This window comes from Vombatus ursinus, unplaced genomic scaffold, assembly GCF_900497805.2.
Source record: "Vombatus ursinus unplaced genomic scaffold, bare-nosed wombat genome assembly UNPS02014798.1, whole genome shotgun sequence".
Lineage (NCBI taxonomy): Eukaryota > Metazoa > Chordata > Mammalia > Diprotodontia > Vombatidae > Vombatus > Vombatus ursinus.
Genome location: NW_020954576.1, coordinates 88,090,458 through 88,103,622, shown reverse-complemented (window position 1 = coordinate 88,103,622; position 13,165 = coordinate 88,090,458). Strand labels below are relative to the sequence as shown.

At 38.8% G+C, this 13,165-nt stretch overlaps 1 protein-coding gene across 1 annotated transcript in view; it reads left to right on the top strand.

Moving 5' to 3' along the window:
• LOC114049950 (transforming growth factor beta-2 proprotein) overlaps positions 1 to 13,135 on the top strand; it is a 94,958-nt gene extending 81,823 nt beyond the window's left edge. The window contains exons 3-7 of the mRNA XM_027871433.1: positions 4,487 to 4,619; positions 4,715 to 4,825; positions 6,368 to 6,533; positions 8,605 to 8,758; positions 12,887 to 13,135. Coding sequence (XP_027727234.1) covers positions 4,487 to 4,619; positions 4,715 to 4,825; positions 6,368 to 6,533; positions 8,605 to 8,758; positions 12,887 to 13,045 — 723 coding nt within the window. The 3' untranslated portion in view covers positions 13,046 to 13,135. The remainder of the gene's footprint in view (positions 1 to 4,486; positions 4,620 to 4,714; positions 4,826 to 6,367; positions 6,534 to 8,604; positions 8,759 to 12,886) is intronic.
• The last annotated feature ends 30 nt before the right edge of the window (positions 13,136 to 13,165 follow it).

Below are 13,165 nucleotides of genomic sequence, written 5' to 3'. Positions count from 1 at the left end.
ATCTATCTATCTATCTATCTATCTATCTATCTATCTATCTATCTATCTATAGTATGTATGTACACACATATATAATGTTTACATGTATATATTTATGTGTGTACACATGCACATATAATACACACATATACATATATTCATATACACATGCATACATATGTACACATACACATGTTGTATATGTGTGTTTATATATACATGCAAACACATATGCATGTATACACACACACACACACATATATGAGAAAGAATTAGGAAGAAACCTGCTTTTGGAAATGGTGAGGTCCCTGCTATCCACCTAGGACATTCATACTTTAAAATAAGTCTAATGGATGAATAGGGCAGGGAGTCTTCAAGAAAATCAGAAAGTAAGCCTTCTGGACCCTTCTCCTATCAATTTTAGAGTGGAAGAAACATCTACTTAACCTTTTAAAAAGAAGATAACATCAGGTCAGTGTGTCCACCCTTTCTCCCACAAAAGGTCAGATCTGCACAAAATGATCTAATTTGGCAAGGGGGATAAACAGAGTGTTCAAAGAAGGCTACGCCTTCAGAGTTAAGATTTCTGAGCTTTGGGACACGATGGGGTGGGTTCCAGGCCAGCTCTCAGTCAAAGAGAATCATGAAGGAGTAGGAAGCCTGCTTTTTATATATATATAATCTTTTGTTCTAGAGGGCAACCTGTATGATTAAAGGTTTAGGAAATTGGCCCTGTGCGTAAAGACTTAAGAAACTCAGTTTATTTAGCCTAGAGAGAGTAGGCTAAGGGGAGGACTTAATAATAGCCTCCAAGAATACTAAGGGATATTCTGTGAGGGACGATGAGCAGCTGTTTCCTGTTTCCACTGAGGACCAGATAAGAGGGAAAGAGCTTGAACTTCAGGGAGGAGGGGGATTTAGCAACAACCTTCTGGACATGAGGGTTATAACATTGTAGTAAACTACCGACAAAGGCAGGGGAGTCAGCTTTCCTGATTAAGAATTGGGTTGGAATAATATTTCTGGACTAAATGTAAGTGCTGGTCTGCCCTAGGGGCATAGATTAGATAACATTTCAAGATTACTTCCCCATTCTGTGATGTAAGGAAACAGCTATGGGATCAGTAGTTTTTAGTAGATTACATGACTTCACCTGTATGATATAGACTATGGCTTAGAAAGGACTCTAATGGGGCAGCTAGGTGGTGCAGTGGATAGAGCACAGGCCCCTGACTCAGGAGGACCCAAGTTCAATTCTGGTCTCAGATGCTTACCAGTGGTGTGACCCTGGGCGAGTCACTTAACCCTAATTGCCTTAAAAAAAAAATCCTAGTGATCTCCTTTGAGAACTTTGGTCTATTTTATGAGATAATGATTTTGATTCTCCTCTATCTCCATCAGGTCTAGGATTTTCTTAGTTTCCCACGAGCCTGTGCCTCTCTGCCATTTGGACCCACATCTATGAGTTTTATTCTTTGTTTTGTTTTGTTTTGTTTTCTACCACTGAGACTGAACAATCATTGCAGTGGAGCTCAAGTCAGTAGACAGTAACAATCATTAACTAATTAATTAAGCATTAACTAAACAGCCAATTAATTAATTAAGTCATAAATACAGGGAGAACATCTTCTGCCTGCGTTCTGTCCCCTCCTCTTAGCACTATGGGAAGATAAAAAGAGAAAATTATGTTCCTTTGAGTAAACTCTAATGAGGGAGACAGGACAATTCCTTGTGAGTAGGTATTGTTTTATTCTTTGCATTTATATCCCTTGCACAGTGCCTGGCACACTGTAGGAATTTAATAAATGTTTATTGATTGAGTCTTGCTTGGCACATGCACATCCTCCTCTATCCCAGCAAACAATTTTTCAAAACAACTTTAAGAATATATTCATAATGAGAAGCAGTGTGGTGTAGTACCTGAAGAACTTCCCTGAGTCAGGAAGACCTGGGTTCAAAATCTGCCTGTATGACCCTGGGCAAGTCACCTAACCTCTTTAGTGAATGGGACCCTAAGCTTATAAGTTGCAGAACAGATGCTGATCTTCACTGATACTTCCTTCCTGGAAGTTCCTTATTTCAATGAAATCACGGGTGGGGTGGAAACAAAATTTTTTTAAAAGAAAAAATTCAAAGAAAAAAATATCAAAGCACCATGAATTAACACAGAAGGGACATCAGATTTAATAGATTCAGAGCCATAAGAGGGGTTTCTAGGTATCATTGCTGAGGAGACATTAGTCAAGGACGGTTAAGGATGAGTTTTTAGGAGCTCAGGAATAGAAATTCCTGGAGATATTTTCTTCATTGTTCATAATTATGGCACATACTAGACTGGCAAGTTACATTTATTTCTAGCTGGATGATAGGCACTGGGAGTCCCAATAGTTCAGATATGTGTTGGCAAGAGACTGTTTATTTCTCCTACTTTTAAGTAATGCCTATAATATTTCCTCTAGCATTAGCTGTATACAAGTATAGGGGTTAAATTAGGGGGTGGGATACAAAAGAAAGAGAAGAAATATGATCTTTAACTTTTGAGAAACTTATGATCTAGTTAGAGAGATCAAATCCTATGGGGTCCTAAATAATAACATATTCAAGCTTAAAGAGACTTTAGATATCATCTCCTCCAGCCTACCCTTGTGTTTTACACATGACGTAACTGAAGACAAGAGAGTTCATAAAATCGAATTATGTACATGGTCACCCAGGTAGTAAGTATGATTGAAAAGTAGTGTCCTGATTTCCTTCCCACATTATCCTGAAATGACTTGATAAACCTGTTTGGTGTTAAGTCCAGCAGAGCTGGTTAGTAGAGATCTGTGATTCTCAGTGCCTAGTTAGTCCATGGCTCTTTCCACTGCCTCTTGCCACCCGTTAAGAGGGCAAAGTCCTATAGTACCACCCTGCGTCTAGAGATGCTGTGAAACTCTGGAAGAAAGGAGCTTTGGTGGGTCAGTAGTCAACATCAGGAAGCTTTGGGTCAACCTGTTCACATGTGCTATTTTTTACCAAAGGCAGAGAAACAGAAAGCATTTTAAAAGGGTAGATCCTCTTTCAAAAACCTAAGGAGACAGTGCTGCTGTTTTTCACTTGTTTGAAATGAATACCTCTTAAAGATGTCTTGCGTAATTGAGTTAGATTTGCCTGGGAGCTCTCATCTACACCCTGCTCCTGACTACTTCTGCCCAGACTCATTCCCAGCCTGTGGGATAGGAGGTGTCTTTATAAATCCTACTAAGTCCTATTAGGAGTCAGAAGTCCAGTGTTATCCTTACCTAGAACGTTGTGGCATGCCAAGGAATTTAGGATCAGTGGAGTTAAGAGCTAGGGTTACAACTCTGTTTCTTTATCAGGAGATTTATAACAAAGACCTTCAGAGAGCAAGAGAGAACAAGAAAGAAGAAAAGAGAGAGTGAGAAAGAGAAAGAGACTCAGAGAAAAAAAGATGATGGGAGGCTGAGGGAGGGAGGGCCCAGGGCCCTACCCTCTTCCCCCCTCCCCACTCCACCCCAATTAAATAAACATGGCACTGAGATCTATGGAGCAACAAAACTATTAACTTAATAGCACTGACTTTATGACTGAAGTCTTGTAAAGCATGTGTCAGCAAAAATAAAATAATTAATGTCACTTTCTATTACACATTTGGCTGGATGATTCATGTCACTTTTTATCATAATAAGCAGCTGATTTCAGTACTCCTTTTTTTCCCCATAGAATACAACTTGGTTCCATGAGTTCTATGTATATGACCATGTTATAGAGCCAGGTAACAATATGTGGATAATCACAAGTACCTAAAAGGACATTGATAACCCAGAGATTATTTACCAGAGGGCAATCTGGATGGTGATGACCTCAAGTCTGTGTCACAGGAGAACAGTTGAAGGAACTAGCTAATTTCAGCTTGGAGAAAAGAAGACATAGAGGGGATATAACAGCTGGTTTCAAGAATTTGAGGGGTTGTCATGCAGAAATGGGATCAGGCTTGTTCTGAGTGGCTCCAGAGGATGGAACCAAGAGCAACAGAAGAAAATTTAGACTAAATGTCAGGACAAACTTCCTAACATAAAGTGGAATGGGCTTCTTGGACAGCAAGTGGGTTCCCCCTCATTGGATGACTTCAGGGAGATTCTGGAAAACCCTTAGTTGTGTGTGACACAATGAGGATGCTTTTCAGGTTTGGATTATTCTAAAGGCTGACAAGGTTCATATCCCACCTCAGAAACACTTGTACCTGTGTGATATTTGGGAAGTCACTTAACTTCCCTGGGCCTCATTTGTAAAAAATAGAACAAGGGTGGGGAGGAATGGCCTGGATGGCCTTTGAGGTACCTTCCCTCTCTAATTCTATAATACTTTGTTCCTCAGTTCTGATTCCTTGAAATTTAGATGGTAAGTTGAAATCCTGTTCCCATGAGAGGAGCTAATATTTTCAGTTAGGTTTTGGTTAATATATACCAATTCTTTATTTTCCATCCTACTTTTTCTTTTCTTCCAGATTCTCAAATCCAAAGACTTAACATCCCCAACCCAGCGCTACATTGATAGCAAAGTTGTTAAGACAAGAGCAGAAGGGGAATGGCTCTCGTTTGATGTCACCGAAGCCGTGCATGAATGGCTGCACCATAAAGGTTACCCACCAGCCTTTTGCTTTCCTTGGTAGATGTTTGGTGACTGAGTTGTTAAGGGGGAAAAAGAATGACTTCCCTGACTTCATGTTTTCCAGACAGGAACCTGGGATTTAAGATAAGTTTACACTGCCCATGCTGCACTTTTGTACCATCCAATAATTACATCATCCCGAATAAAAGTGAAGAATTAGAAGCAAGATTTGCAGGTAACTTACTGGAGCTTTTTGTCTTCTGAGGTAGGGATGGTGGTTAGAATTTTGTTCAGGAAAAGTCATGCTACAGAGGGGAAAATGCAAAATGGGGCAAGAATAAATTTCACTTACTAGGCAAGGGTGGGGCTGGCTGTGGGCATGAGGGTTTAGGAAGAAAGGGAGGCATTATTGAAAAACACCTAGTACCCAAACTCCATGCTCTATAGATGCTCAGTTAATACTTCACTGAATAGCTGGCTGAAACATGTTATTTTTCTTTGAGTTCAACAAGAAAATCCTTTCAGTGATACAGCCTGCTCTCTGTTATCTGTACAATCAGAAAGGGGATGGCACACACTGACAAAAATTCACAGTCTCAAAACTTGTTTTAGCTGTTAGCTCGAGGACAGTGGCACAAGTTTAAATTCCAAATTGAATATCAGAAAGGAGAGAATGCTGGATATCCTCTTGTCTTTTTTGAGCTTGAAAGCACGGCCGTGGATGTACTTAGGCCTCAAAGTTCTTTCTCACATAACATTTACAAGAGTTTACATTAAGTTATAAAGATGACTTGTTTCAGTCTCCTTTCCTCTCTCTGTCCACCTCCTGATAGGGATTCAGTAATTGGGCTTTGAATGCAAGAGTTGCCAGTAACCCTCAGACATGATCTAAACTACCACTGCATAAATCCAAGACCAAGATCATGTGGCATGCTTTCTTTAAGAGTCACTGTCCCTTCATGAACCACCCTGACCAACCTCCCATGACTCTTTTGAAAGATCACATGTGGCCCTAACTAATGGAAAAATCTCTTCCTTTATGAAGGCCTTGAGATTTCTGTCAGTATTCAACTTAGTCATGATTCTTGCAAATATTGAGATTAAACAATTAAACCAGCAATCTCTTGATTGTGCTTCTGGGAGCTCAGGTTTCTGAGTCTTAGAGAGAATCAGGAAAGTGCTGAGGATGCCATAAAGTTGATGAAAAAGCCTTTTCTTCACCATCTTCCAAAATAGCGCTAGGTGAGGGTGACTTCTGTTTTATTTGTACTAAACTTGCTCAGTGTAAGGCTTACTTTGTGTTCTGCTGGAGAATGTTCCTGGTTTGGTAGTCTGGGGAGGAATGTGACAGGCATGGGCTTCCAGGCATGGTGGACCACCATGCTTTTGTCCAGGAAAGAACTGAGACCAGCCCAGGTGGATACTGACTGAGCTAAACTTGGGAGGTTACTCTTGATTTGCGGGATAAGGACTTACTATATGATTACTTCTCCCTCTAATTCTTACTGCTCATGTCACTGAAGTTCCATTTGAGGAGAAATTAATTTAAGGGAAACAAAACAAAAAAACAACTTATTTAGAAAATTAGTTGGTGACTATGTCCATGACAAGGCCTATTGCATGGCATCCATCTCAGTGGGTGGCAAGCATAGCACCCTGCTGTCAATTTCATCATCCTCCCTACTGTCTGTGACAATGATCAAAGAGATAAAGATGGTTGATTATAATTGATGAAGATAAAAGCTAAATATTTATTACCCAAATGCATTTTTTTAAGGTATTGATGGCTCCTTCAGTGATCTGAAAACTATAAAGTCCACTAGGAAAAAAAACAGTGGGAAGACCCCACATCTCCTGCTAATGTTGTTACCCTCCTACAGACTTGAGTCGCAACAGTCCAGCCGGCGGAAGAAGCGCGCTCTAGATGCGGCCTATTGTTTTAGGTAAACAAAACAAAACAAAAAATCAAATAAAATCATTTCTTCTTTTACCTTTTGAATGGCTTTTTCCATTTGTTGAACAGAATGTTACTCCTGGCTTACTCTGGGCTACTTCTTAGCCCCAGGTGAAGGGAATAATGTCTTATTATTAACTTTCTTCTAAATAGCTCCAAGTAAATGTTATATTCTCTTTTCCTCCTTTGCATATAGGAGGTTGCTAGCCATGCTTTCTGATGTGGAAAGTAGAAAATCCTACTTTAAAATGCTCTCACAGATTCATCCCTTGTTGAAGAGAGAATAGGCTTTCTTCCTATTGCCACTCTGTAGGCAGCTAGGGGCATGGTGGATAGAGCCTTGGGCTTGGAGTCAGGAAGACCTGAGTTCAAAGCAGATTCAGACACTTATTAGTTATGTGATCCTGGGCAAGTCACTTAACCTCTTTATGTCTCAGTTTTCTCATCTGCACATATCACCCAGTGTTGTTGTAAGCATAAAATTAAATAATATTTGTAAAAGACTTAGCACAGTGCCTGACATGTAAATGCTTGTTTGTTTGTTTGTTTGTTTGTTTTTAAAGATTAGCCCTAGATGTTTCTAGTAACAGAATGTAAGAGCTAAAAGGGACTTTAGAAATAGAATCATCTAATTTAACTCCCTTATTTTACAAATGAGGAACCTAGGACTCAGAGAAGTAACTTACCCAAGGCAACACATATGTAGTTGGGTTTAGCCAAACTATGTCCTTCTTGCTGCCTCATTAAGGCCAGAGCAGAGAACATGGAAAGGGAAGGGGGCAGGATAAAAATCATGTGTTCCTTCAAACTCAGGCTAGGAAGAGACAGGATGATTATCATCCTAGTCAACACCACCAAAGAAATAGGGATAAGACCTGAATCTATTGTGATCCATGCCACAGCCACTAGAAAGAGGAATATCTGGTCCAAGTATGCTTTAAGAGTATATCTAGAGAAGCGATAGGGAACCTGTGGCCTTGAGGCCACATGTGGCCTTCTAGATCCTTAAGCTTAAAGATTTGTTCTGTAAAATTTGGATTCAGGCTGCACTTAAGGATCTAGAAGGCCACAGGTTCCCCACCCCTGATCTACAGTATACCTAGAGTTCCTACTATTTGTTCACAACTATTTCTCATTCCTGCTCATCACAATAAATACTATGATCCTTGGTTTAGAACCATTTCATTTCATTTGACACTGTGATTACTAAAGATGCCACCTATACCAGCTGAGATATAGACCAATCTTCCTCTCCAGTGATGCACACATCTTTGGCAGCACACACCTACACTAAGATTCTTTGTCCCCAGAAAGTTTCACTGGGACAACATTTGTCCTTCATGCTATTCCTGTTTATTACATGTGTGGACATAGACAAGTTTTTTCATCTCCCAATCTCGGTTTCCTCACCTGTAAGATAAGAAGGTTGTACTAAATCAGGGGTTCTCAACCTGGGCTCTGTAAACTTGAGTTTGAAAACCTATTTTGAGAACTATATTTCAATATAATTAGTGTCATTTGTAATTCCATGTATGTATTTTATGCATTTAAAAGCATAATTTTGAGAAGAGGTCTGTAGACCTCTCTAAACTGCCAAGGGGGTCTATGACACAGAAGTGTTAAAGAACCCCTGACCTTGAAGATCTTTGAAGTCTCTTCTGGTGTTAAGGCATCTAAAATTCTTTAAAATGATAGGATCTGATAGAAATTAGGGTAGAGACCATCTCTTTGTATTTATATACCTAGTGACTAGTATAGAGCCTGATGCCTAGTAGGCACATGATAAGTGCTTGACCTAATTGCAAAATTGCCTTTGTGCAGAATTGTAGAGAATTTGGTCTTTCCCAACTTTGTCTCTACTATTGTTTGACAAGGAAATTGAGAATAAAAGTTTGATCATCCTGGCCAGGGTTTAGATTAGTCAGATTTAGGGCTCAAAGCATAAAGCATAGTAAATCACTATTCTGTCCTAACATCACTCTAGATTATAGCAAAACCCTAAAGGCCTGTGGTTCTGTTTTTTATTCTAATAACATTGTCTACTCTTTTTCTCTCAACAGGAATGTACAGGATAACTGTTGCCTGCGTCCACTTTATATTGATTTCAAGAGGGACCTTGGATGGAAATGGATTCATGAACCCAAGGGGTACAATGCTAATTTCTGTGCTGGTGCCTGCCCATATCTGTGGAGTTCAGATACTCAGCATAGTAGAGTAAGTATTTCACTAACTTTAATACTTGCTTGTAAAGCTATTGAAAGTCCGTAGCAGAGGTGTCAAACTCTTGACCTGTAGTATTCTCAAGTGTGCCCAAACTTGATTAACATGTGATTTGGAAATATTTAACAAAATAAATAAAACAATAGAACATAGTTAATGTTGATATGTGGTTTCTAAGTCAATATATGTCCTGCAGGCATCCTTACGTACGGTTTAGTGACCCCCATTTCTATTTGATTTTGACATCATTGGCATAGTGTTTAGACTCACATGGTGATGGCATTTCCAAATGATTTCTGTGTGGCAGTGGTACATTACTATTCATTCACACACATTACAGTGTGGCACTTGGTATATTACTGTTCATGGATGGATGCTGGAGGAATCTGCTACATAGGGGAGAAAGTTGTGAAAACTTTGGTAAATGAGAAATCAGTATGAGTTCACTTGGTCATTTTCTGCCTTTGAAAAGGTACATAGGGCTTGTCTTCCCAAATAGTTTGCAAGCTCCCTGAGGGTGAGGACTCTCAGGATTCTCCTACATATAGCAGGTACCCCCAAAATAATTTTTGAATGAATGAGTGATTGAATGACATGTTGTTAACATACAAAAACAATGAGAGGAAACAGATTTGTTACTTGAAAACTGGATGGTAACTTGTCCTCATGGTAATTTGTTAAATGTTTTCATTTCTAGATTTCTGCACAGACCAAAGTAAAGTGGGGATTTATCAGTTTTCTAGTTACTTAAGTCAAGATAATAACAAATGACATTTGTTTATGATTTTAAAGTTTTCAAAGGGCTTTATGCAGGGTGTTCCAAAAGTCTTCAGTTTTAAGTTATTAAACCTGAATAACAATAACAGTCTCAAAAGTTTTGTAAGCCTTAATAGCTTAAAACTTAACTAAAACTTTATATTTGAGACTATTATTCATATTTTAAATAGTTTTAAGAAAGCTTAAAACTGAACCAAGACTTTTGAGACTATTATATTTTAAATAGGTTTAAGCTTTAATAGCTTAAAACTGAACTAAGACTTTTGGGACACTCTGTGTAGATTATCACAATAAACCAGTGAGGGTAGGTACTGCAAGTATTATTATCACCATTTTATAGATGAGACAACTGAGGTTCAGAGAGATTAAATAACTTATTCAGGGTCACACAGTTTATAAATGTCATAGGTAAGATTTTAACTCAGGGTTTTCTAACTAGAGGTCTAATAATTCTAGCCACTATGCTTACTATCTCTGGACAGATAGTTGGTTTGGGGGAAGGAAGGGTGGGGAAACAGATTAGGTCCTATGGATTCTAATCTACAGCCTTGTCTTTGCTGTCTATACTTAAGAAAGCCTCTTGATCCTCCATTATACTTGCCTGTGCCTAGGAATAATAATGATAGTAGCTAACATTTATGTAGCTCTTTAAGGTTTGCAAAGCATTGTGCCTATGTTATCTCATTTGATTCTAAGAAGCAAAGAAATTATAAGCTAGACTGGTTGGCAAAGGTCAATTAATTCAGATTTTTTTTTTCCATTTTACAGAAGAGAAAACTGAAGTTATTGAGTTTAGGTGATTTGTCCAAGATTGAATCATTAGATTGGGGCAGTGCCAAATCTCTTAACTTGCAGCCCTGTGCTTTTTTCTTTCTCCTTTATATCATCCTGTTCAGGTCTTCAAGTCTGGAACCTGCCAGCTTCTGGGATAGCTAGATCAGACAATACAGCATGGTGTAGTAGACATGAGGGCTAGACTTGTAGATGACAAGAGCACCTTAGTTCAGAGCCAGCTTCTGTCACTAGCTGTGTGACTTTAGTGAATCCACTTAACCTCTGAAACTCAATTTCCTTGTCTGTGAAATGAGGATCACCTGACTTACAAGGTTGTCAAGAAACTTGAAAGGGATCATGCATGTCATGTGCTTTGCAAACCTTGAAAGTTATTAAAGTGCTATTATTATTATTGTTTGACATGTATTACCTTTGTAGTTCTTCTTGCTTAAGAGATGTTATAGGAATCTCCTATAGTACTAAACAGGAGGATGAATTTGCTGCCAGAAAACACACATAATTTATCCAGAAGTGAAATATGAGTCTATAGAGTTTCCCTGTGCTTAGAGTGATCTGTCCTAGTCATATCCAAGAGCACACAACATCAGTTCTTGATGATATCTGAAATAATTTTAAAGTATCTATATCTATCTGACATCAGACAAACAAACATGACTTGCATTCCTTCATCTGTGTTCTGAAACATTATATTGACATTTGAAGTCGTACAAGGACATAGTACCTGACTTAGAGTCAGAAAGACCTGAATTCAAATCCTGCTCAGGTACTTACTATTTGTGCTATGATTATTATATCAAATCGATTTGACACTCCAAGGTAATTGAATCGTCAGTCTCAAGAGAGATTCTCATACGTTCCCTTCCCTTTGTCTGGGCTCTCTTTGGACGGATAGGCTATTCCATCAGGGCAGCAGTAACAGCAATTTAGGCTAGTCCAAGTTGCCAAGGAAAGACATTGTTCGTCTCCTTGATACATATACACAGTGTGGGAAATTGGGAGTTGTGCTCGTTTTTTAAGGAGAAAGGAAAAATAAACTGTCATGGTCACAAATATGTGGTTTGGACAGTTCCCCAAGAAGCCAGAGAGAATGTAGTGAAGTAGGAAGTAGCTAGGGTTGCTGGGCTGAACAGAATTTCTGTCTGAGGCTAAAAAGCTACATAGAATCTTTGAAGAAAAGGCCAGTTAGTGTTTAACCTAACACATTAATGGTATTCTTGGAAATACCCATATATCACCAGTAGGTAACCTATAGACTTCTCTTGGTAAATGTCCAGGTGAATATAATGTGGGATTAAAAGTATAGTATTAAAATATGTAGAAATTGGACATTCATTTGATTTCATGGCTAGCTTTCTAGTCTCTCTTCCCCTCTGTTCCCTTCTGTTCTTTTCTGTTCCCTTCTGTTCCCTTCCCTTCCTTTCCCTTCCCTTCCCCATTGCAACATAGAAGCCTAAATTGATGTGATTTTAAAGTAAAAAATAGGAAAGAAAAGAAAAGAAAACCTAAGCAGTAAGGGGCCCTCCTGTTCTTCCCTTGATGTACAGTCATTTCTGTTCTGAAGTCATTTCTTTTCTGAAAATAAGGGTAAACCGAAGGAAATTTCTCTCTGGAACTTAAGAGTAAACTGAAATTAGAAATTAGATCACACAATTCATTTGACAGGAAGCCTTCAGAGGATTTTGAGTATAGAGACCATCTGGTCCAGCCCTTTAGTTTTCTAAGTGAAGTCCGCAGATTTTCAAAGATCAGCCCCAGGTCACACAGATAATAACAGTGCTGGCTTTGGAACTCAGAGCCTAGGATGTTGAATTCAGTTTTCATTCATAATGCCATGCTGCCTTGTCCTGGTAGTATTCCCACCCTGAAGAAAGGGGTTCCGCTCTGTATCCAAAAGTGACTTAAAATTCTGTCATATAAAGCTGTGACAAAGAGGATATATTTATTCATTCCATAAACACTAGTGCTTATGCTATGTAACAGAGAGCACCCTACTCTAGGAAGAAGAGATTATGAAAGCTAGACACAGTCATTACCCTCCAGAAGTTCATAATGTAGGTGGGAAGACAAAATGTATGAACATGGAAGAAAAAGATTGCAATTATAAAGAAGCTTAGAACCAAATGTAAGCTTTTGCACCATCATTATCAGTAAGTGCTGAGGGGTTTTACAAAAGAAGAGTGATCATGGTAAGAAGACCAAGTTTAATGAAGGAAAGCTTCTCGAAGAGAGATGGGAAAATCACTGATTTATTGGTTTTGTTCATCCTGACCAGTATTGCAGAAACAAATTACTGAGATGACCACCAAAAATGTTGAGTGAAAAGTGGCCCGTTCACTCTTTGCATATAGATTCAGCCTAATATGGGTGTAGACGGAATGACAAGGGGGAGAAAATTGTGAAACTTAGAACTCTCAGTCAAGATAAGACTCCTTAATCAATTGTTTGGGTTATCAATAGAGCAATTTGTTATTTCTCTACACCATCAGCTAATCCTCTTCATCCTTTCCTCTTCCCATTTCATTTTCTCACAACTACTTTTTCCCCTTACAGGTTCTCAGCTTATACAACACCATAAACCCAGAAGCATCTGCGTCTCCTTGCTGTGTATCCCAGGATTTAGAACCTCTCACCATCCTCTACTACGTAGGCAAAACACCCAAGATTGAACAGCTTTCCAATATGATTGTCAAATCTTGCAAATGCAGCTAAAAATCCTGGAAGCAGATAATGATGATCACAATGATGACGATGATCACAATGATGATGATGATAATTGCGATGATAATGACATGTGTACCAAGGAAAAAAAAGAGAGCCTCAGTTCATCAG